The sequence below is a fragment of the Ixodes scapularis genome, unplaced genomic scaffold (genome assembly GCF_016920785.2).
Source record: "Ixodes scapularis isolate PalLabHiFi unplaced genomic scaffold, ASM1692078v2 PGA_scaffold4__175_contigs__length_147842914, whole genome shotgun sequence".
NCBI lineage: Eukaryota > Metazoa > Arthropoda > Arachnida > Ixodida > Ixodidae > Ixodes > Ixodes scapularis.
Window position 1 is genome coordinate 19,243,567 of NW_024609879.1, and position 24,955 is coordinate 19,268,521.

The following is a 24,955-nucleotide window of genomic DNA, read 5'->3' on the forward strand; positions in this document are numbered from 1 at the left end:
ACCCAAGCAGGGTGAACGCTACCCGGCTTAATCAGCCGAGTCCTCCTCTCTGGAAGTCAGACGAGCCGGTCCACCGAGCTTCCAGTGCCTCGCTAGTGGACCAGAGGGCTTGATGAGTGGCCGGACCCCCCTAGCAACGCGATGACTCAGCGACTGTGGAGAGCGGCCGCGCTGCTGCTATGGACTTTGGCCCCGCCTACTTTTCTATGCCCGACCAGGGAGTTCATCTATCCGTGTACGTGCATGGACACGTTCGTCGGAACCTATGTGATGTGTTCGGGCATCGAGAGTGACCAGATGCTCAGGCTGCCCTTCCAGTACCTCAGGGACTACAATGTCAGTCGCCTGCTGCTCACCAACCTCAACTTCAGCGTGCCGCCGGACCTGTTCTGGGGCCTCAGGGTGGGAACCCTCAAGATCACCGACTCGAGATTTAGGGTAGAAGAGGGTGCCCTGGAGGGACGTAGGTCCAGGGTTCAGAGCCTCGAGTTCATGCGCTCCAACGTGGACACCGGCCTAAGCTTCTTCGGAAATCTGGATTTTCTTGAGACTCTATGTGTGCAGAACAGCTCTGTGAAGCACTTTGGTAGGGACTGGTTGGCCACTCTGGTGAACCTCACGCATCTGACCGTGGACTCGACGGTATTCCAAATCCTTGATTCCGACGCGCTGTCTGACCTTCCACGACTAGGAACCCTCATTTGGACTAACAACGATTTGCGGTACATCGGTCGGGAGTTTTTGCCCAGGCGTTCCCGTCTGCTCAAAACACTCGATTTGAGGTGAGTACTTTTTGAGGCATGTTTAAATTCTACTCCACAGTACACAGGAACGAAGAAATATAGACCGTGGTGTTTTGCAACTATTAGAATGTGCGGCCTTTTTGGAAAACCACATACGCGAAGCATTTAAAATGCCAATGACATGAACGGCACATATTGCGTTTTATGCTAAAAATTTCCGTTTTTATTTTCTTGCTATCTAGGAGATATCTTGTGACTTCAAGTTTCCGTGTGAGCTGCGTAGGACCGTCCCGAGTTATCTGGTTGGATATCTCTAAGGTCACGCTCGAAGCTCATGAAAGTTTTGATACTACTGCTCGGCCGATGTGTACGGATTAGAGTAAGCACCATACGTTACTGCGTCTCATTTAAAGTCAATCAAATTTAAAACTGACTGACATACTTCGGTCATACATAACAGCACTCTCCGGCAATTTATAATTTATGAACATGTTCGGGCGTTTAAAAACAGTCATTATCTGAGATGAACAATAGACATCCCACAATAACCGATCAACGTTTCTAAAACATTTGAAGGAGCATTCAAAACGAGTGACTTGCACCCCCCTAGGATGTACCTTAGATGCACTTGTCTTATTTTCCATACACTGATAGAATATTTTAGAAAACGATATATTGTTATACATACTATTTACAGCTCATTCATACAGCATTCACATGCATTATTGATCGGATCACAAAACAAAGAAGATACTCAGATGTATTTCAAATTCACGCGCTAACACTTTTCCAGATTTCTGTTTTTACTCATAAATACTCGCATGCACAGTCACCACACAAGAATGAAATTAGAAATACACAAAATACACACACTGATTGAATCACTGAGTGCTCATTGAGTGCTCTTATATTTAATATTCCAGACATTTTAAAGGGAATAATTTTGCCGAGGTTTGCGGCTGCTGTTAGTAAAACTACGACTCCGTTTTTGCCTAAGAAACAGTATTTCACAAAAAACTATCTTTGCCATAGGTTGTGAACCGTACATTTTTATGAAATGTATCATTAGAGCTGACAATTGCTCGACGCAGTCGCTAAAATAATTTCTTGAAGCGGGTCAAAGCGCTTGCGGTTTTGCTTTTCCGTATTGCATCAGTTAGCGGTGTCATGCGGGGAAGGGATATGACAGGCTGAGTGACCCTGTACTTTTTCCGGTTTAAAGTACCATTCTAGTCTACAGTATATTTACTAATTAGTGTAAAATGGCCTTTTTACGAGTAAATAAAAAATAATGCCGGGTTATACTGTTGCTTGCAAGCTCATAATGTTACTCTTTATTAATCACAGTGTATTGACGCATAAAATATTTCAAGAAAAAACTCAGCATTTTCAGAAGACAATCTTGATGTGTTATCCCAAGAAAGTTTTTGCTGCGAAATATCTTCGCACACAAATTAGACATTGAGCTAATTGTGCATATGTTTTTATCTCAATAAGAACAGATCAAAATAAAATCAGAAATCCAACTATATTTTTTTATGGGCGGGTTCCGTGGTTTACTTTAACTTACAAGAAAAAAAGAAAGCAGCTTTCGCAATAAGAAATTTGAATTGGTTTAGGCAGATATACCGATGCTTAGGCAGATATATTAAACGCTGACGATCTGATGAGGATCAGTTACTTTTGCACTGGAAAGGCCTGTGTGAATAAGTAGGGCTTGTTTCTACGGAGCCGGCCTAAGATTAAGTCGTGATTGGAAAGTGAATTGCAGTTTCTGTTAAATTAATAAATTGCGAGCTAAAATGGCTTCGCAGAGAATAAAACCTACTCTCACTTCTCAGCCGACACGAGTTTACATGAGTATACTGAAGAGAGCATGGCAAGCGCATGTTCTGGCCAAAACATATGGAAAAGTTAATGGACCTTTTGTAGAAATATCGGTTCGAGAGTAAATGATTCTAGTACCCTCTCTCTCTTCCTTGTGGCCGAGCAGAGAGGAGAGCTGGTTTCCTTGTGTCGACGTCGAGCCAGAAGATTACGCACAATAGGGACAAAGGCAAGTTTAGGGGAGCCGTATCTAGGTCACAGTGCCTCAATGGGTGAACAGGATGCGGCTGACGTCTTGGGTGTGGAATGGGCGGAAGAGACCTTGCGGGCGCGTTGTTTTCTAGCCACTTAGACTGGAACCCAGTCGCGTGTCTAGGTGGCAGCACATATTCGCCAAAAGGTCCATTGTAGAGGGGTACACATAACATTCTTCATGATGGATACATAGATCAGCCCTTTGGATCAGGAGCTACTTATATCAGCGTTGTAAATTTTGGTGTTTTGGTCATTGAGTATTAAATTTATTACTACTAGCGTATTTTCCAGACTCTAATCCGCGGCCGGTGCGTAGCCCTCTGGGATAAGTTTCATTCAAAAACGTTTTTTCTTAGATACTTTACACCTAGTGCAGAGTCCGCACCCGGTGCCGCAGAAAGTGCTCATTCCACACGTAAAAAAAGGCAGCAAATTTTGACAAATGCTTTTTATTAGGCCGGAAAGAGCAGTTATCATGTATAATTTATCAAAAATCACACTGTTATTCACTAAATTAGCTGGGTATTGTCATAATAAACGACATAAAAAACAAATATTTGTGTTGTCCACCCCTGTAGATGCCTGCACCGCGTAAAATTTTAACTTTTAGACATGTACAGTGCGTAGACAAAGGTCCTACAAATATGATACATGGTTAATTTTTTACATTACTATTTTCTTGCTGGAGTTTTATACTGTAGCTCTACTGTAATTTTATGAATCTTCTGTTTGTTAATGACAGGCCTCTATGAAAGTCTAAAAACAGAAATTTAAGATGGTGAACCCGTAGTATCAGTGGAGAGTGGACATGCTCCAAACGTCTATGGGTGCTGCCAATCGGCAGGCACTTAAGATTAATCTAATTTAGCCAGTGCCCCTAGCATTCACATAATTATGACCCTATCAAGTGTCATACATCAAAATAATGTCTTGATAAGTCATCTCTAGGATGTCCAGGAAATTTCCTCCTGAAATCATCATGGATGCTGGAGAGATACTTCAAAACATACCGCCATGGGTAGGGGCGTTTTGACCATGCAGAAATATCCCAAGGATATTCAGTGTTTACTGGATTGGACTAGCATGCCAAACTTGCACAACTGAAAAATCTCGGGGCGCGTGATAAACAGAAGCAACTCTACACATCCTTTGACGTGCAGTTTAAAAATAATATTTGACTCGATTCGGAACCGTCTGAAAACTCTCCTTGGCGAAACAACTGAATATAATAGAATAAAAAATAATTATTGGTGGTATATTAAAAATGTAGTTCCGGTGTCTCGAACGATTTTATTTGTTGTTTTGTAAACGGTTGGATGAGTACTTTCATAGCAGCGGAGCAAGAAAGTATAGCAAGCGTTTGCTAGATGATTTGTTTTTTATCCTAACGATGAATGTGAAGTTTTTGCCACGACCAAATTAACGAAATAATCACATTTTCGAGGCTGATGGTCTAAAGTGAATGATGGGTCCACAGCATGCGTCCCGCTGGCCGCATGCGGCCCTCGAGCACTTTTAGTGCGTCCCGCGGACATGCTACTGCAAGATGTGCTCAAGACGGCTACCAGTACGATGATGCCAGATATTCAAAACCTGTCTGCCAGATATTAAAAATTCGCGCAGTTCCCAATAAACATTTTTTTGGTCCGCGTCATTTTTGAGTTGTGCACCCCTAAACCGATGAGATTTGCCATTCACCTAATCTCTCTTTTTAACCTTTCTCCTGCCGATCGCTCCTGTGACATTTTCATAAAATTGCAAATAGTAAAAGTCATAGTATTGTTCAACTCACATGCCAAAAAACAATAGGTAAATCTATCATCCCATATATACAGCGTCGGAAGCGTTTGAGAGAGGGACGACAGGTGGAAAGGTGGTGGTTAATACAGGATATTGCTATTATGAAATATGTATAAGAGGCGAACGCGTGGCTGTCTGACATCCCTACGTATATATTGTTCCAAGTTATTCAGTTCTGTTTACTATACATTGTATTTTAACAGTGTTTCAGTTTGTATTTGGAGCTTTTGTGAACTGAATCTGCACTTTCGCACCAAAATAAACCATAGTAAAATTTGGAAAAGGTATGGGCATTGTTGGTATCTTTCTGATTTAAGAAAAACCTTATGTGTTATGACACCGGAATCCTTTTAGGTAAATCATTCTGACATGTTCCTAGAGCTGTTTCATTTTTCTTTTAGGTTTTTTTGCAGCACTTTTGCCAGAATAATAACCATAGCTGATCTTTTCCTGTCACGGTATTCCCAAGGGGACAATTATAGATGCCATTTGTTTCTTTTCATATGAGCCATATTGTAATAACTGTAGCGCAAAAACTAATAGTTTTGCCGGAGATTTTTAATGATTGTTGATGATTCTTGCATCAAAGAGTAATATTTTGTTCTCAAAGCCAATTATGTGCTCTTCAATTTAAGGGTGTACAAAAACCTTTATACTAGACGGGGCAATAGCAACTGGCTTTTCTATTTCACCTAAAGTCACAAGAATATCCCTATACCTATTGCCCCCCCCCCCCCCCCCCCCCCTGGCTACGTGCCTGCTACACACCACTCGGAGACGTTCAAACGTGCGGCAGGGCTATGTCAGCACAACCGTAATGCATAAAGGGCGCGACATGTTCCTAATGCGCTTCTGAAAAAAAAAAAAAAAAAACTTTTATTCTCTCAGACTGTGTGCATCTCAGCCAAAATTTGACCTTTACGCATAGATTTCGGATATCAATTTGCAGTCAAACTGATATTGTTCAACATGAACGGCTGGCTCAAGCTGGGGAAATAACGCAAAATTATTTTAGTGCGTCTTACCTTATTGAGCACAATGAAAACGGTGACATTTTTAGCTGCCAATCAAAAGGGTGCGACACGTTTCTCGTGGACTATTAAAAAAATATACGCACTCCTGCTATTTATGCTCTCTACAGGACATTAAATAATGGTGTATTGAAAGTTTTAAACAAAAATTTTTTTTGTACATAGAGGGCGGATGAATCTATGACGTTTGCAGACCTAGCCCTTGGTTTAGCCTTTTTTTCTTTAATTTTCGCTCAGCACAATCTTCACCAATCCTAACTTTACCTGTGGCAACTATAGACCCTTCTAAAAATCGCCTTCTGTAAGCCGCCATCTTTCTCTGCTGGGCTGTGGAACGCCTTCTGAGCATGCGTTGTTGCTCTGTAGTGCGGTATCCATCAAACGCTGAGCATGCGCCCACAGCACAGTGACTCAGCATTTTTCGCCCGCTTGATAAATGCTAGAAAGGTCTATAATACACGGACGCAGTTTATTACGTTTAATTCGTTTCTTCATCTGCTTTCTGAGAACATGCACGAATCGAATTTTGAGACCCAGGCGAGAATATCAGTAGCCATTCGTCAATAATTCTCCGTTTTACACTGGTTGCGCATTCACACTGGCGGTTGAGCTGCGTTTGCGAAGCGGTTGCAAATGCGGTTCGCGAGCGACCCGGTTCAGACACAGCAAGACGCTGTTGGCGGGTTTTCGTCGGGCACGCGTGACCTTTTGGGACTTGCGTTTGTCAACCTTGTTTTACGATCCAAAATCCAGTTTAGTTTACGATCCAAATCTAAAATTTAGCTGTTTTGGTACAGAAGGGTTTTTCCTTGTACCGTTCGCACGCATCCCGAGTTCAGGCTGCAACAGAGACACGGGCCCGCGGGACAGTGTTCTATTTATAACCAAATTGGGCTACTTTTTGTTGTAGTTTGAGTCAAAATTTGGTCTTCGTCTATGTGGCTATTTTTGTAATATTTTTAATTCTTGCTTGGCTGCTGCAGGAAAGATATTCTAAATTGATTCCAGTTCGCAAAAATCTCACGAAACCACCGTTTTAAAGGCAATGTATGCAGAACAGTTAGCAAGCAAAATATGGTCTACGGAGGAATGGTTAACACTTTACTGATTTTTATCTGTACAGCAACGACAACAGAACAATACTTCTTGACTTGTGTTTTGAAATGGTGTTTAAAAGATTCCAGGCGCGACTAGAAAGTGTCTTTTGAGGGCAAATGGTTCAGTTCTGGGGAAGCTAGTTTCTTGTTAAGATAGGGCGGAGTTGTTATCTTTGGAGATGTATTGCTTGAAAGCCAAAGTTGGCCGTTCAGAAGTGGGTTCACCGTTTAGGGATCAAGTGAAGACATTGAAAGATTTGAAATATAACTAAGGTTGGGTGAAATTTGCAACGAAGTTTGGTGCTATATGACGTCGGTGGTCGGAGTTAGGTTTGTGACTGCATAACGATTTGAGGAAAAAAACACATCAGCTGAGTTTATTACGTTCCTTTTCCTGTGCCCTTTGTCTTGTGCTAAATTTTTCATGTTTTATCAGAGTCTCGGGCAATTTTCGACATGATCAATATCCACCAGCTCGTCTGTACACTAACTGCACTTTCGTTATCCATAGGAGTTTTTTAGGAGTTATCAGGTGAAATTATATATAAAAAATGTAACTCGCTGAGGGATCTATTTGAAAATTAAACAAGTATGATGTTATGTCGCAGAAAGTATAAATAAAAATGTTTAGAAACCGTATTTTTTTTTGCCTGGCTATTTTGGCTACTTATTTTTTCGGCTTTGGCTCTATTTGGCCCATTTTTGCCAGTCATTTGCTAGTTTGTTGGCCACACCATCTGGCAACATTGGCCACGAAACCCCGCCGGTAATTCCTTGGCGATTCCATGAGCTCGCTTATAAGCAGAGCCTACCGAATTATAGGTTCATAGCCCACAGGTAGAGAAATTTCACGGACCTTTTTTTATTCCAAGTGGACACTGACCGTATTATTGGCTGACCTTGTTTTCAAGAAAAGAAGGCCAATTTTACCCCTCACTGCTCGTTTTTTTATTTTTTTATTTTCGGAGTAGTGAGCGGAATTTGTGTTGCGGTGAATGTGCTCGGTGCTGTCGGTCGTGGTTTGGATGGTGGCGAACTCGCCTTTCGTCACACGTCGATGGGGTCTGCTGTTTGTTTGACATTAAGATCAAATAAACGCCACATGGATTACCTATGCCTCATATGGTACGTACAATTTATTTCTTAAGTAGGTGCCTTTTATTTCTTCTGGCAGTGGAAACGTCACGGGTCGGCCTAGCGCAGCTATCTGGGGTGCCACACCAACTCCGCTGTAGTGCTGGCTACTTAATTACGCTCACAACGTTCACATCGGTCTTAATGGTCGTCATGCACGGTGTCGAGGTGTCGAAAGCTTTCAGGAGTGGGTACTAAACGGGTCACTTCGGGCGATCGGAGGCGGGTTCTGATGCTCTACAGGCAAAGACAAAAAAAAAAAGAAGAAAAAAGCAGCGCAGCAACGGGCTTTGGTACCCGAATAACGAACAAACTAGCTCACCCGAGCGAAACTCCCGGGGCGAAGCGAGTTAAAATAACGAGTCATTTATTTTCGCGACGAATTTAAGTGACGGACGCGAACATTGTTTCTTTTTTGTTTGCTGCAACGCTAGGACTAGAGCGCCTAGGACACGTCACCGGCGACGGGCGGCATTTTCCCTCGAAGGTCACAGACATCACGTCAGCGTCGCGTTGTTATTGGTTGATGCTTCGCGGTTTGCGAAAGCGATTGGAAATAATCGATTCTGAAGTGGTTGGCGAAAACGCACCCAAACCGCGCGATCCCACCGGCTTTGCGGTTAAAAAGGCGCGAATCCGCTTCGCGGCTGCGGATCCGCTTCGGGGTCGAGGATCCGCTTCGCGGCTGCGGGTCCGCTTCCAGTGTGAACGCGCCGTAAATTTGAGCACATACCATCCGATGGAGCCGATCAGGCGGCGCCAGAAGTGCAATGTCACGGCCTTCGGTATGTTTACGCCTTTGGTATCACAGGCTATACCAATCACGCGAAGAAACAAGCGCAAGGTCATGGCGCGTTCACATTACGTGATTGGTTCAACCGGGGACAGTAAACGCACAGAGGTGACGAGCGCCATGACGACGTGCTTTTGGCGTTCCTCGATCGGCTACATCAGATTGTGACGTCGGCTGCACTGGGCCATATTGCAGAACGTGAAATAGGTGTTTCTTGCACCGCCGAACTAGTCGCGTGACATAAAAGCCCTCACACTCGCCGAGAGAAATTACCGCATCGGTCAGCCCACCGGCACGGACGTGAGCGAGACACTTTGAATGGAAGGGCTTGGTTACGGTGGGCTCGGCGCGTACGTCGCCAGAAAATATCGTGCGTATGTTCGCAGAGCGTGCTTGACGTAGATAAGCGAGACTGTAAGATGAGAGGCGGACGATAAGCCCGACAACTTCCGTTCCAGCAGCAGGCGTCGGCGCAGTCGGCGCAGGTCGTGCCAAACACCGCGCTTGGTGGCACGAATCCTAGACCCGGCAAAAGCGATGCCAACATATCCTTCTTTATTTTTTCTTTTTGCGCAGTATCAAAAGCATACCTTACCAACAGCGCCTTTCGAAATACGTTCCTCAGATAAGCCGCACAGTAGCCTAAAGGTAGACGTTCCTGTTTTTTATATGTGCGGGTAAACTCCCAAAATTAACCCCTGGTCCCAGTTTGGTTTTATGCACATCGGGGAAACCGAAAAAAAAAAACCCAATGGGAGCAGCCTTTGAGTAAAAAAAGAAGCAATGCTACATAGAAAAAAAAAAAATTGTGAACTAGAGCTTTATTTTGACCCGAAACACGCTACCCACTGAACTACTACTACTACTACTACTAAGCGCTGTTATGTTGGAAGAGAATGAAAAAAAAAAAAAAAGGGGGAAGGGGGGGGGGGGGGGAGAGAAGGCCAATTTACTCACTGAACTGTTCACGAGGCTGCTTCTATTTTTTGGGAATTACCTATTGGCCCCGAGAGCGAACACAAGCGTCGCTGTGGTCGCCGTGCCCTGATTGGGTGAGGTATACCGTGACGTCAGGGGAAGGACTAAGCTTCGCAATCTCGCATCCGGCTCGTTTCCCTACACCGGTTTCCTGGTTTGGCCGTTGTGTGCCGCAAGCACTTTGAGGAGCAGACGTCGTTTACCCGGTGTACAAAACGCTGGGTTAGGCCGATACCGATGTGTTTCCGTACATTTTATAAGCGTGCTTGTCACTTTTACCTTTATAATTGGGTTATCAATCCGCAAAGCTATCGGCGGAGGAAATTCCGCCGATGAACCTCCCCGTCCGTCCACACGACACAACGCGATCGTGCGAGGGGTCGGTGAAGCGGCGGCGCAAGTGTTTCGGACGCTGGAATTCTGTTCCTTGTGTGTTCATGATTTAGAAGTATATAATATCTCGATTTGCAGGAATTTGAAATGCCATTTATATCAAAGGCCTTTGGGCGGTCGGCAAATTAGCTCGCGACCCCGACTCTGCGCGTGCCACTCTGCATGCGCTGGTTTGCAGATGTTTTGAAGGCTGTGGGTCTGAAGGTCTCTGAAGTGCTCGTGGAACATTGTTTTGTTACCTAAATGTGACTTCTTCGTGAATTAATTATATAGTTCGTACAGTTTTGCAGACATGTTTTATTATTTTTTTAGAAAATACAGAATTACTGGAAATTAGTTGTAGCAGGAAAAACGGCCGAATTGCCCTCAGTTGCCTGTATGAGATGTATTGAACTGCCCAAAATATGCGCGGGAGTAGTACCGTAATTTGCAATATTTATACTTTTTTCTGACATTCTTTATTCCAGCCTTGTGTATTTCAAAAATACGCCGTTTATTTTGAATTGTCATTTCCAGTTAAAAGAGACAGTGCTGCAAGTCCCCAAAAGCTTTCTCAGCCTCCAAACTCCCTACAGCTGGACTCTGACATCAGAGAAAAACAGGAGGAAGAGCAAGCATTCGAAAGGCTGTCCAGTGGTAGAGGCTGCACTAGTAGAAGAAAATGTAAACCTGCGAAGGGTGACAGTTTGCATCAGAAAAGCAGGACAATTTGATTTAGCTTATATTTCAATTTGAGAGCCTAAGGGACTAATAACGGGCTAGACACCTTCGCTTACGTTTGTTGTATATTACTTGAGGAATGGTATAAACAAGTTTACAGATACCACCAGTGTAGTTTATTGAAATGCTATCCGACTCAAGCAAAGGTCAAATGCGTGCAATGTGTATAAATAAATGTTCCTTCTTTCTCTACTTTGCCCCTGTACTTGGGCTGTGTCACTTGTGATTCTCGCTCCGTGGCCCAGACTATATTTCACATGTTGCTCGAGCAGCATGCAGTTTTTCTGCTTCGGCATTTTTGTTTGAAAACAAAGACACACACACAAAAAAAGAAATAGTATACATAATTTGCCCATTAATCCAGACCATCAGCATCATTGACTGTGTGTGATGTAAATATATAGTGATGCTCCTGCAACTGTGGCAATATCTCTTCATTTTCATGTACCAGCTGCGATTTATGCGTTGCCTGCCCTTTCAACCATGCCTGAAATATTGGTTGAAGTTTCGCCTGCAGCTATGGCCCATACCTTAATAATGAGATATGAAAATTTGCACTTCCTACGGAAAACGCGCACAAAAAATTGAATAGAAAGTACAGCGCCGACAGCTAACGTCGTCACAGCCTCCACAGGGCGAGCGGGCCAGTCAGGGGAAAATTCTATCCTCGCCGTGATGTCACCGCGGTTCGCCGTAAGGGGGCGCCACGTGAACTTATCACCTCAGGAAAAAGGGAGTTTTGCGCATTGCTCGCACGCCGCGCGAAGAAGGGCATATGTTCATCTTATTTCTCTATATAGAGGAGGAAATTAATGATGCTGCGTGAAGAGCCAGACTTTTTTTTACTACGGTTTTTGAGCTGAAAACGAGTATACTTTACCTTGCTTCCGGTACCGGAAAGTTTTCCGAGTGTACGGGTCAAATGCATGTTTCGCGGAGACTGGCAAGTCCATGCCCATGTACTTACTAAGCCACGTAAACAGCCAATTTTCCGACACGTAAAATTCACGCCGAAAAGCGCTGGACTTGGTGTAAAAAGAAACCTCTTAAAACATCATCGAATTCAAAAGAGAAGTAGCCACGCTGCTAGGTGTCGCGCTATCTAGCGGCCGGAGAAGGAAACAGTGGGTAGGAAGTCGCTACTGCATCGTGCAAACGTGAGCTCTCGTTTCGGTTGCGGCTCTTGGCCTAGCCGCTGAAGCAGAAAACTCTGGGGCCAAGAAACCGTAGGCCTGTAACCAACACCATATAGATATGAAGGCCATATAGTGCTGCACAGTCCGTCTGAGAAGACGAATGCCGGGCATGGATTGGACAGGAGTGCTGCGTCAGCGTTCCGCTAAGGAGCATCCACAAGAATCCCTTGGTAATACGTCCCACGGACGTCCAGCTGTGTTCCTTTCACTTCACTCGCATTATCACGCATTTGTTCGAGGAACCCGGAAGCTCATCACAATCATTTTTCTTTGGCATAAGCTCTGAACCGACGTTCGTGATTGGGCACGCTCCTGTCATGCCTGCCGACGCTGCGTCATGCACGAACACCGTACGACACACTAAAAAATCTGAAGCGTCTGCTCTTTCTCAAAGCAGCTGGGAGAGCCCATCGCCGCAATCAACGGGGGGCGCTTGGCGAATGACGCTGCTGATAATATTGTGAAGGATCCACCGTCTTCTAACTTCTATAACGCTATCACCAAGAAAGACGTATACCCCCTTCCCCGAATTGATGACGCGCTTAACACGTTGCAGGGTGCCGAGTTTTTATCGTCCCTTGATCTAAGATCTGGCTATTGGCAAATCCATCTGAATGAAGATAAAAAGAAAACAACCTTTATTACACCTGATAATCTATTTGAATGCAACGTAATGACGTTTGGCTTGGGCAACGCACCTGCAACTTTCAAGCCTATGATCGATAACGTTCTACGAGGACGGACTGAAATGGCGAATTTGTCTTTGCTATTTGGATGACATAATTGTCTTTTCTCGCACTTTTGACATGCACTTCGACCTTCTCCTCGAAGTCTTCATGTACCTAAAGGCAGCAGGATTGCAGCTTAACACAAAAAAGTGTAATTTGTCTGCTCGTCAAATAAGATTCTTGGACATCTCGTTAGCAAGGAGGGCATCCGACCTGATCCAGAAAAGTTACTCGCTGTTACGGCATTTTCGACATCACGCAATATCAAACAGATCAGGAGTTTTCTTGGTTTGTGCTCTTACACACACACACATGCACACACACACACACACACATATATATATATATATATATATATATGACTATTTTCACTAAATAAAAAGCTGATTAACATTTTTTAATTAATTAGCCGACTGATCGTTATGATTATCCCTATATACTATGGCCCCCTGGCCGTATAACTCACCTGAAAGAAACGCATAAGTGTAGCTTTAACAGCTTTTTTAGAACAAATTTGTTAATCTTAAAAAAACTGTATATACAGGGTGTTTTGCGAAAGGTGGGCAAATTCGATATTGTGAAAACTACGCGTCACAATAAAAAAGACTTGTTGGTCGTGTTGGTCTTGGGTCAGGGGCCTATTTAGGGAAATAATTCAAATCCAGGATACATTGTTAATTATTTTTGCGTAATTAACTTTTTTAATATTGTGTTTAAGGGCACGGTTTCAGTTAAAAACTTGCTCAGCATCATCGAAAAACACTAAATCAACAAATTGCAGAACGATAGAAGACACGTGCCGCATTTTACGGCTTTTTGAAAAACAGCACAAATTTGATGGGTTTTTAAGTTTCGGTTTGCTATCAGAGCGCATCTCGTCCCAACGGCACCGCGCCCTGTGGAGAAATAGCGCAATTAACCTCTGCTGTGCTGTCCTCGCGCGACGCAGCAGAAGCTGGTTGCACTATTTCTTCACGCTGTGCACGCCGGCCTGGTGACTTGATGAAAAATGTCACGTGACCAAAGCACTTCAAAATAGCCGCCCCCTTGTCAGCATGCACCAGGGAGGAACAACGTTCGGTTATCCGAGTTTTTAGCGCAGAGGCCGAAACAACTGCGGATATTAATCGCAGGATCGCAGGGACTCACTGTGAACAGAGCTTCATACTGCAAACTGCTTGAGAGCCATTTGAAGTAGCAATTAGGTCAAAGGGGCGCACATTGCTTAGCTCATGAGTGTTCCCTTAAAAAAAATGGCATATCTGGACTTAAAAACAAAAAAGGTTATATAAACATTTTGACATATCTGGCCAGATAAAAAATTGGGCATATCTGGGTCTGCCAAATAGGGGTACATCTGCCTCCTATATAAGGCGAGATATGTCTCAATCAAATAAGGCAACCTTTATATATTGTGTTATTTATACAAAAATCTACCAAAAGTGACTTCTGATTTGTATAATAAAAATACCAATTGGATATTGAACATCTACCAACTTTTATTCATATTTACCTGAGCTGCGCTTTACGCCACTCCTGATTTCGCTCAACTTGGTCCCAGGGAAAGCTGTATTATCGGCATTCGCGTAACGAATGTCGATGAAACGTTAATGTCGACGAAACGTATGTCTATGAAACGTGTATACACGAGAAGGTGGCCGTGGAACGTGTTATTACGAAGCACAGGAAGAATAAAAAATTCAGTATTCTACCTGCAGGTGTGACATGACTTCAGACGGCCAAAGGCAAATGACTGCTGGTAGAATTTCAGGAAAATTATTCTCCCGGCTGCCAGGAGATAGACACGGCCTAATTCTAGAGGTAATCTGGAAGAGTACCTGCAGGAAAACGATCAACTATTGCGAAGTAGGTTGCAGCGCACTTACGTTGACGATACCGGACTTGAAAGGTGCAATCCGAGATATATGTCGACAGGGGCACGGCAGATTCACCCAGACACAAAAACGAGAAGGAAGGTGTCCGTGAAGATTCAACACGGTGTAGCACAAGCTGTCATTTGTAAAACCGAACGCTAAACGCATCACAAAAAATTCTAGGGCTTCTTTGAAGAAATCGCTTGCTGCCGATATACGGGTAGGACTTTTCGAACGAGATACCATTTACTACACAAGCAGAATCCACAGCAGCCACGGAGGGCGCGCCATACGCCAAACTAGGTCCGTATCCGCAAGCAGGCATTCCGATATTGGCAACGGCTAATGTGTCATCCGTCACACCACGCGACCACGCTTTTGCCATTTCCTGCCCACAGAGAACGGAGTGAAGTGATAAAAAGTCTCCGTCTGATTGGTTCGGCAAGCAATGACCTTCTACCACGCTTTCAGCGTAAGGGGAGAAGGAAAGGCCAAAACGGAAGTGCACACAAAAAAGGCTAATCGTCTGGGGCATCAATGACCACAATGAGCGGATTTGTCACTTGTACCTAAGATTGATAGTGCAGCGAATGCTATGTGTGGCCTTGGGCTCCAGGCAGGTGCCGTGTTCTGCCTTATCACCAGCTTCTAGACTGTAGTCACGTGACCCTAACCGGAGAAACGATTGGCCTAAAACATGCATAACGTCTACCCTGCTGTCAGTACCGAGTGAAGAGGACAGCTCTATAAAGTCCAGCTTTTGAACTTCCAAAGAAGCTGTCCAGCCCGAAAGTGACCCAAAACGATGCAAGTTTGAAGATACTATGTTTTACGCCGTATAATCCACATTATAATTTTAAATGAAACAATAGGCGCGACTATTTTTTTGCGCCCGATGTCCACAAATAAATAGATAAGTAAATATGCATATATTTTTACCAATAAATTTAAAATTATGTGTACACTGTTAAGTTCGCTTTTTTAAATTTCAATTTTTTTTTTTTTTTTTTTTTTACGAAAGAGTTACATATAAAAGACATTACGGACAGCACATCTTCCAACTTTCAACACACGATGAACCGCCGGCGCTCCCAAACGGAAGGTTGCGATGCTGCGCGAACGGTTTTTAAAGATGCTGCATACGCTACTCCGGGCGCAACGGCTTCGCAGCTGCTCGAGAGGAAAAGGATTCGGGGCGACGAAGTAGCGTCTTGAATCTTCAGTAAGCTAACGGTTCGTGTTTCCCCGCTAAATTTAGCGGGGAAACACGAACACAATTAGTTTCACTGCTAGATTTAGCGGGAAAATTGACGTCACTTGACATAAGCACCAATTCAATTTCCTGCTAAATTTAGCAGGGCGGTCACACCGATGCCGACGGCGACGCCGACACCGCTTAACGTCGAAATGGGTACTAAGAGCTGCGATCCAAAATCCATTATTTGATTAAGTCGCTTTCTGATCTTATGCACTTCGTCATATTGTCACACGTCAAACATGCAACCAAATTTCATTTGTTTTTCAATCTTAAAAATCCGCAATTAATTGGTCCAAATATGTGGAATAACTTCACTTTAAAGATGTTAACAATAGTTAACCAATTACGTGAGGCTCATGCAATATAGATAAATCAACTAGTGTTTTGGCGAGTACATATTGCCACGCGCGTCGCCGAGCAAGCGCGTGCGTGGCCGAGTGGTTACCGCGCTTGACTTTCGCGCGGTAGGTGTAGGTTCGATTGCAGTCAGCGGACTGCCCTTTTATTTATTCTTTCAATTCGGCCTTCTCGTAAGTTCGAGAACATTCTCGTCTGATCTAGTTCCGAATATTCTACGCACCGAAAGTTCTACGCCGAATGATCCAGAAACCCACGAGGGTACATAAAGGACTCCGCAAGGCGAGCGGAGTCAGTCTCGCCCCAGCGCTCGATCCTGCGGTTTCGCCGACATCGACACTCGCTACGCTCTGCTGTTATTTTTTGTTTCCTTTTTATTTTTGGGCACAAGTTAGCCTCATTAAACGTTTGGTTTCTTCAGTTATCATCGCCTCATCAATTGTCATCGTGACATTTTCGGCGGAGGCGCGGGGTATCACATTCTATGCCCGTGAAGCGTACTCCTCCAAAGACATCCTGGCCAAGTGAGCTGCTCAGCCCCGGAAGGCTACCCTTCGCAGAAGACGCCGACGCCCGAGCAAGCCGCCGTACCGAAGTCAAACTCCCGGGATCCGGACCCCTGCTGCAGAAGCCGAAGAAGAACATCCCGACGATGACCACCCGCCCGTTGTCGTCCTGCTCGTCGCTCCGCGGACGCCTACTCCCTTCCTCGGCGAGATCTACGGGGACGTCGAAGACTGAATCAACCAGTACGAGCGCGTGGCTCGCAACAACGGATGGAGTGACGAACAGCGCCTGCAGAACCTCTATTTCTCGCGTGAAGGAACTGCCGGGCGCTTATTCAAAAACCATGAAGCTTCGTTGACCTCGTGGGACCTTTGCAAGAACGAGCTCTCGCGAACATTCGCCAGTCAACACCCAAGGGAGAGGGCCGAAGACCTGCTGCAATCAAGGACCCAGGGCCCAAATGAAAGCGTCACGAGCTTCGTGAAAGACGTGCTTTGCCTGAGCTTCCGCGCCGACCCTCAGGCCACCGAGGACAAGAAGCTGCATATTCTGATGCGCGGCGTGAAGGACGACATTTTCGGTGGACTCGTACGCAACCCACCGATGACCGTTCAAGGATTTGTAACAGAGGCGACGAACATCGAGCGCGCTCTGCAAGCCCGAGCCAGCCACTACGAAAGGCTACCCGGCGTCCGCGCGGTTCCGCCGTCCCCTTGCGACCTTGCCCACAGCATCCCGGGCATCCGAGAGCTTATTCGCGAGGTCGTCCGGGAGGAGCTTAAGAAGCTCCTGCCGACAGCTGAGTGCCCGGCCTCAATATCCATTGCCGAGGTTGTTCGGGACGAAGTTCAGCGAGCGTTCCTTCCGGATGCCCCTGTCACCGCGGCCGCAGCCGATGAGCCGAAGCTGACCTACGCCGCAGTGGCCAGACGACCGCCGCAAGCTCCCCGCCAAGCCACGGCTCCACCGCGAAGAGACGCCCCAACGCCGCAGTACCCCCGACGACAGGAAGATCAGGCGCACGTTCACCCAGAGCAACCTGCGCCGAGGAAGACACACGTCTGGAGGACGACCGACCGGCGCCCGCTGTGTTACCACTGCGGGGAAGCTGACCATGTGTATCGCCGATGCCCATACCGACGACTCGGACTGCGGGGGTTCCACCCAAACGACCCGCGACCCCGGTATGGTGAACGCCCTCGGGAGATCGACGAGTACCTGTGGCGACCCCAGCCCCCGAGCCTGCGTCCCGCCGAGATTTCCGTCGCCGTCGCCGCGACGTCCAGCTTCGCCGATGCCTTTCGCCCCTCACTCCTCACCGGGGAAACTAGGCGCGGCAACCCCTGGAGGTGAAGTTCCCGAAGACGACCGACGTAAAGAGCCTCCAAGAACGACGGAGTGCTGCCACTCTCCCGACGCTACGCATCACAACGACGCTCCTGCATCGGTGTCCAACAACCTAAACGTTGTTATCGACGGCCTCGACGCATCGGCACTCGTGGACACCGGAGCAGACTACTCAGTCTTGAGTGGGAGGCTCTCCCGCCGCCTTCGAAAAGTCATGGCGCCGTGGGATGGACCACAAATAAGAACCACCGGAGGACACCTCATCACACCAGTCAGGAGATGCACGGCTCGCGTCGAGATCCGCGGTGGGACGTGCCCTGTCAAGTTCGTCGTTCTGCAAGACTGTTCGAGGGACGTTATCCTTGGAATGGACTTCCTCTGCGTGTATGGCGCCGTCATCGATCTCGGGGCAAACCTGTTGACGCTGCGAAAGCCTGTTCTGCCGCCGGTGGAGGCCAACACGACGTCATCCGCGATCTGAGTTATAGCCGACCATGTGAATCTGCCGCCACGGTCGAGTGTTTTCGTCACCGTCATAACCGACGCAGCCATCAACGGTGAAGCTCTTCTGGAAGACAGCGTCCAACGCTCCTTGAAAAAGGAATTGGCGTCGCACGAGGCGTAACGGATCTTCAAGAAGGACGATCAACTGTTCTCGTGACAAACTTTCGAGATGAACCGCAGCACCTAACGAAGGGTACCACCATGAGCTACGTCGAGGACCTTCAGGCGTCAGCCGTGGTCACCGCAATTTCCGAGGAAACCTCGCCGCCACAGCAGAAGAGCACGATGCCGCCGCCGCTCGACATCGACCCCGAGCTCCCAGCTTCGAAGCGCCGGCAACTCGTTGATCTCCTCGCCGAATACAGTGACTGTTTTGCCACGACATCGAAAGTTCGCCAAACACCAATGGCGAAAGATCGCATTATTACTGACGACGACGCACTCCCTGTCCACCAGTCGCCGTATCGAGTCTCTTTAAAGGAAAGGAAAGTGATTCAAGATCAAGATCAGGAGATGCTCGACGACGACATCATTCAACCCTCAAGAAGTCCATGGGCGTCCCCAGTCGTCCTTGTAAAGAAGAAGGACGGAATCCTGCGGTTCTGCGTGGACTATCGCTGACTGAACGCTGTGACGAAGAAGGACGTTTATCCGCTCTCCCGCATCGACGATACGTTAGACCGACTGCGCCACTCCCGATATTTTTCGTCAATGGACCTGAAGAGTGGTTACTGGCAGATTGAAGTCTACGAACGTGACCGGGAGAAAACTGCCCTCGTCACTCCTGACGGACTGTACGAATTCAAAGTGATGCAGTTCGGACTTTGTACAGCACCAGCCGCCTTCCAGCGCGTCATGGACACCGTGCTGGCAGGTCTGAGATGGCAGAGCTGCCTCGTCTACCTGGACGATGTCGTGGTATTCTCACGAGATTTTGACGAACACCTCAGACGACTTCGAGCCGTGCTTCAAGCCATCAAGACCGCCGGCCTGTCACTCAAGCCAACAAAGTGTCGGTTCGCCTATGGGGAACTAAAGTTCCTTGGCCACGTTATGAACAACAAAGGTGTCCTACCTGACCCTGAGAAGACTCGCGCCGTAGCTGCATTTACGCCGCCGTCTGACAAGAAGGCCGTGAGAAGAGTTCTTGAACTCCGTGCCTACTACAGGCGCTTTGTTCGAGACTTCGCCAAGCTGCCCGCACCGCTGACACACCTCACGAAGGACGCCGTAAAGTCCAAGCGGACTGAAGAACACCAGAGGCCATTCGACGAGCTCAAACGAAGACTCCAGACGCCCCCGATTCTTGGCCACTTCGACCAGTTTGCTGAAACCGAGATCCACACCGACGCCAGTAACACCGGACTGGGTGCGGTACTAGTCCAAATGCAGGACGGCGCAGAGCGAGTCATCGCATACGCAAGTCGGACGCTGTCTAACGCGGAGAGAAAATATGCAACTACTGAAAAAGAGTGCCTCGCTGTCGTCTGGGCAATAACAAAGTTTCGCCCATATTTGTATGGAAGTCCTTTTCGCGTGGTTACAGACCACCACTCGCTCTGCTGGCTGGCGAATCTGAAGGACCCCTCCGGACGCCTCGCCAGGTGGAGCCTACGACTGCAGGAGTTCGACATGACCGTGGTGTACAAATCCGGCCGGAAGCACAATGACGCTGAGTGCCTGTCAAGGGCCCCAGTCAAGGCCACTCCTGCCTGCACCAAAGAGGACGACGATGAGTGTTTCCTCGGCGCTCTGGATGTCAGCAACATGGTAGCACTCCAACGAGACGATTCTGAGCTGCGAGCACTCATCGAGCAACTAGAGGGACACGGAAACGCCGTTCCTTCGTGGTTTTGTACGACCACTGCCAACATTCTCCCTCCGACGAGGTGTGCTCTACAAGGAGAACTTCAGCGACAACAACATGGCGTGGCTGTTGGTGGTCCCTTCCAGTCTTCAATAAGAACTTTTTCAAGCCTGCCACGATGACCCGACGGCGGGACACCTTGGCTACAGCAGAACTCTTGCCAGGATACTCGAAAAATACTGCTGGCCCAAGCTTGCAAAGACAGTGCACCACTACACCCGATCTTGCCACGAGTGTCAACAACAAAAAAAACCACCGACGAGACCGACATAACTTTTTTAGCCTATTGCGCCACCATCTGCCCCATTCCAGCAAATCGGAATGGACTTACTTGGCTTGTTCTCACCATCGACGCAAGGAAACCGATGGATAATCGTCGCAACCGATTATCTGACATGGTACGCCGAGACAAAAGCCCTTCCATCAGGAACGGCTGTTGAAGTCGCCAAGTTTTTCATCGAGTCCATTGTTCTCCGGCACGGCGCCTCCGAAGTCTTGATCTCAGACCATGGATCCTCGTTCATGGCCCAGCTGACACAGGAAGTCCTTCGTCTCAGCCACAAGAGCCATTGTCACACCGCGGCGTACCACCCGCAGACCAACGGGCTGACGGAAACACTCAACAAGACCATAGCCGACATGATCTCCATGTAAGTTGACGTGGAGCACAAGACACGGGACGAGGTGTTGCCGTACGTCACATTTGCCTACCACACGGCCGTGCAGGAGACCACAGGGGTTACTCCCTTTCAACTGGTTCATGGTCGCAAAGTAACGACAATGCTAAACGCAATGTTACCCCACGAACCGGCTTTCGACGGAAGCTACGATGCCCAGGTGGTTACCCAACGGGCAGAAGAAGGCCGTCAGCTTGCCAGACTACAGATTAAAGCCCAACAACGTGTCGACACTGGCCGCTACAACCTTCGTCGTCGGGACGTCCACTTCCAGCCCTGAGACAGGGTGTGGACACCAATTCGCTGCAGCGGTTTTAGCGAGAAACTTCTGAAACGTTACTTTGGACCCTACAAAGTGCTTCGTCGACTCTGGGATCTGAACTACGAGGTGATGCCCGACGGAACACCGACTTCATCGCGCTGCCCTTTACGACCGGAAGTCGCCCACGTCGTGCGACTGAAGCCGTACTATGATCGATAGGACTGTGAATTGTGTTTTGTAATACGCTCGATAGGATTGTGCTGCACAAGTTACGTAGTTTGCCATTATAATTTTTGTTTTGCTGTTTTTGTTTCCCGGGATGTCGCATCGAGACGATGCGCTCTTTAAGGGGGGAGTAATGCCACGCGCGTCGGCGAGCAAGCGCGTGCGTGGCGGAGTGGTTACCGCGCTTGACTTTCGCGCGGAAGGTGTAGGTTCGATTCCAGTCAGCGGACTGCCCCTTTATTTATTTTTGTAATTTGGCCTTCTCGTAAGTTCGAGGACGTTCTCGTCTGATCTAGTCCCGAATATTCTACGCACCGAAAGTTTACTCCAGACTATTAAGTTCTATAATCCATTTAACAAATTTCATAAAAGGAAAGTACAATGCCTGACAACTCGTTTACAGTTATATGGCCCAAGGTGGGTAACTCTCAGAAATACGTAATTGTAAAGTAATTGCATTATTTTTAAAAAGTAATTTGTAATTGCAATGAACTACTTTCGCGTAGTAGTAATTGTAATTGTAGTTAAACTACATTGGCCATTTATAAAATATATCAGGGCCAGATATGACATTTTCGTACGAGCTACTGCAGCACGACAATATGCGCCCTCACGTGGCACGTGTGAACAGCGGAAAAACAATTGCGGTTCGAGTGTATTACGCACCTACCATACTCGCCAGACCTCACACTGAGTGATTTTTACATAATCGGATCCCTCAAAGGGGCTCTCAGGTGAAAGAAGTTTGACACAGATGATGACCTGAAAGCGGCGGTGCATTCCTGGCTCCGGAGTCAGCCACAACACTTTTTTTCCCACGGCATCTTTGCTTTGGCGAAGCGTTGGCGCAAATCTGTCGAGCGAGCAAGTGACTATGTTGAAAAGTAATAAAGGGCTTTTTACATTATCAATACTACCATGAAAAAAAAATAAAATAAATTGCGTCTTTTTATTTTGCCTCGTATATACCCCTTTTCGGACAGTTGTATAAAAATGGAACTAAAATTATACAATGGTATGTACTTACTTACGCATATAGCAACCATTTAAACACTGAAACATTATTGTTTTCGGAGTTTTTATTTCTGATTCAAACAATTATATATCTATCCTCCTGTGCACACTGCCCGTTATGGGAGAACAAGACGTCGAAATCGACGTACACAGTCGAAACTACTTCTTATAGAGTAGGATAAAGCAATTTCTTGATGTTCCCGTCACTATGAAAAGCCTCACTTAGCACTTTTCGCAGGCTATTGACGTCTGCCCGCTGCGGCAGTGCCTTCAGCGACCTTTGGCTTCTAGTGCAGAAAGGTGGTCTACACCGCCGTTGCGGATATCGCAGACAGGAGTTGTGGAGGGCTGCTTTCTTTGGTGCTGCTCTGCAGTTTCCTTGTCTTTTTGAAGGTCTTGCACGCATGAGGCCCTCTGAAACAGCTAGTCGAAACTGTTTCAGTCGTATGTTGGTGAGTTGTGACTGTCGTCTGTACAGTAGCCAAGCATTGTTCACGAAAATTTCAAGATACTGGCCGAAGATGCCTAATGGACCTTTTCCGAGAAGCGTTCTGCGCACGCGCGAGCCTTTGATGCCAAGCGGCGGAAGTCGGAACGAAAAATCGAGGAAATTCGGAAGGAGGCTGTATATCAGCGAGTAGAACACGTAACTGCAGCATATATATAATTGTTTTACACAAAAAAAGAACGTCGACGGAAAGGAAAACACGACGTTTGGGTGAACGCCACGGATGCCCCTCTTTAAAGTCGCGTTGGGCAGGCGTGGCAGGCGCCTCTGCTCAGAGAGCGAAGAAACTGGTAGCGTGGCTCCCATTATCGATTGGTAGCGCAGATAGGTCACTTCCTCGATTTTTAGTTCATGCAGCCACCGCCTGGTGCCGTCGGTATGTGGAAAAGGTCCATTACCAACGATTGTGCGTAACGGAGTGCGATAAAGTATTGCGAACATGTCTGCAAGGTCCACGCCACCAATGTGAATGTCGTATTGCGTCACAATTTGTGGGTAAGGAACAGAAACATTTCGACGCTCCTTCTTGTCAAACCTCTTGCAGTTTCGACTAGGTCATGCGAAACACAAGAGCTTCCAAGTGTTACAATCTTGTTGTCGGCCTATTTCACAACAGCAATTTCTGCCACGTTGTCCACCTTGTAATTATAGCTGCCTCTTCCATCCTTTAGCAGGGACTTGTCATCCTTTAGGAAGCAGCCTCGAAGCCTGTTGCTGCGAATGGTACCAAGATTGTGCAGAATGTACCTTTCTTCAGTCACGAGATAAGTTCCAGCGATGTGAAAAAATTGTCGAAATACACGATGCTTTCATCCTGCCCGAGGAATACTGCTGCACAACTGCAACACGACCTTTGCGCCGAGTCGAATCATCTCATCTTCTTCTACAAAGGTAAGGCCTTCAAAGATGAAAGAGCGTGTTGGTGAAAATTATTCTTTCTTTGACTCCTGTAATGCCTTCGAGCGTTGATACACCAGTGTAAAACATGAAGTCATGCATCATACCAGAAACACCAGCTCGTACAAACAGCTTGAAGCCTCACTTTTTCATTTTATTTTGGGGAGATACCGCCTCAGATTCCCTGCCTTTTTGCCCTTTTGCAGTACGGGATCATTTCATCAGTCGAGAATAGATCGCTTTCAGTCGCCTTGCACTTACTCCTAATTTTCTCAAGCACAGGGCTCATCTTATAGGCCCTGTCTGTTTCAACTGGCTGCAGGTTATCAACAAAATGGATAAACCTTGCGAGCTTCTCGAAGCGCTTCATCGGTATCACAATGGCTATCTTGTCGAATCTTGTAGGATTGGACCAGTGGTCTTCAAACGATGGCATCCCGACCACTCCCATCCTGAGAAGGATTCCAAGGAAGGGCCTAATCTCTGCTGCATTAGTGTTGACTGAGGAGCCAGACTGTTGAGTGGAATACAAGTTTGTTTGGTAAACCACACTCTCGATGAATTCACCATCGGAGCACATAAGAAAATACTGCAGTGGCGTGAAATCCTTCTTTGGAAGAGCAAACGTCGGTTCTGGAGCTCGGAAGTCGTGGTCGGAGCTCGTCTTTTTCCACTCGTACTTCTCATTTTATTTAGACGAGGCAGCCTTCCTGGGCAAATCGCCTTCGCCTTCCGACGAGGATTCTTTCACTTCCAAGGTTCTACCTCTTGGCTCAAAGCTGGTGTAATTTTTCGTGTCGGTTTCATCATCGCTTGATGTATCGATGTCGGATATTCCTACTTCAGAAGGAATACCTGTTGTTCTGCTTCTCCTCGCAGCGACTTCCTTCATTAAGAAAATTTGAAATCAAAATGACAAGAAAGTCGACAAAACGCAGTGATAGCTGCTGGGTTGTATAGGGA

The 24,955-nt window shown here is 46.7% G+C and overlaps 1 protein-coding gene across 1 annotated transcript; it reads left to right on the top strand.

The window, feature by feature from the left end:
* Positions 1–143: 143 nt before the first annotated feature.
* LOC8031911 lies at positions 144–786 on the top strand. Its single transcript, XM_002407805.4, has one exon. The coding sequence runs from the start codon at positions 244–246 to the stop codon at positions 784–786; it is 543 nt and encodes a 180-aa protein (XP_002407849.1). The 5' UTR covers positions 144–243.
* The last annotated feature ends 24,169 nt before the right edge of the window (positions 787–24,955 follow it).

Excerpts from the sequence above, each read along its gene's own strand:
- LOC8031911 (XM_002407805.4), top strand. The coding sequence starts at position 244 with ATGGACACGTTCGTCGGAACCTATGTGATGTGTTCGGGCATCGAGAGT.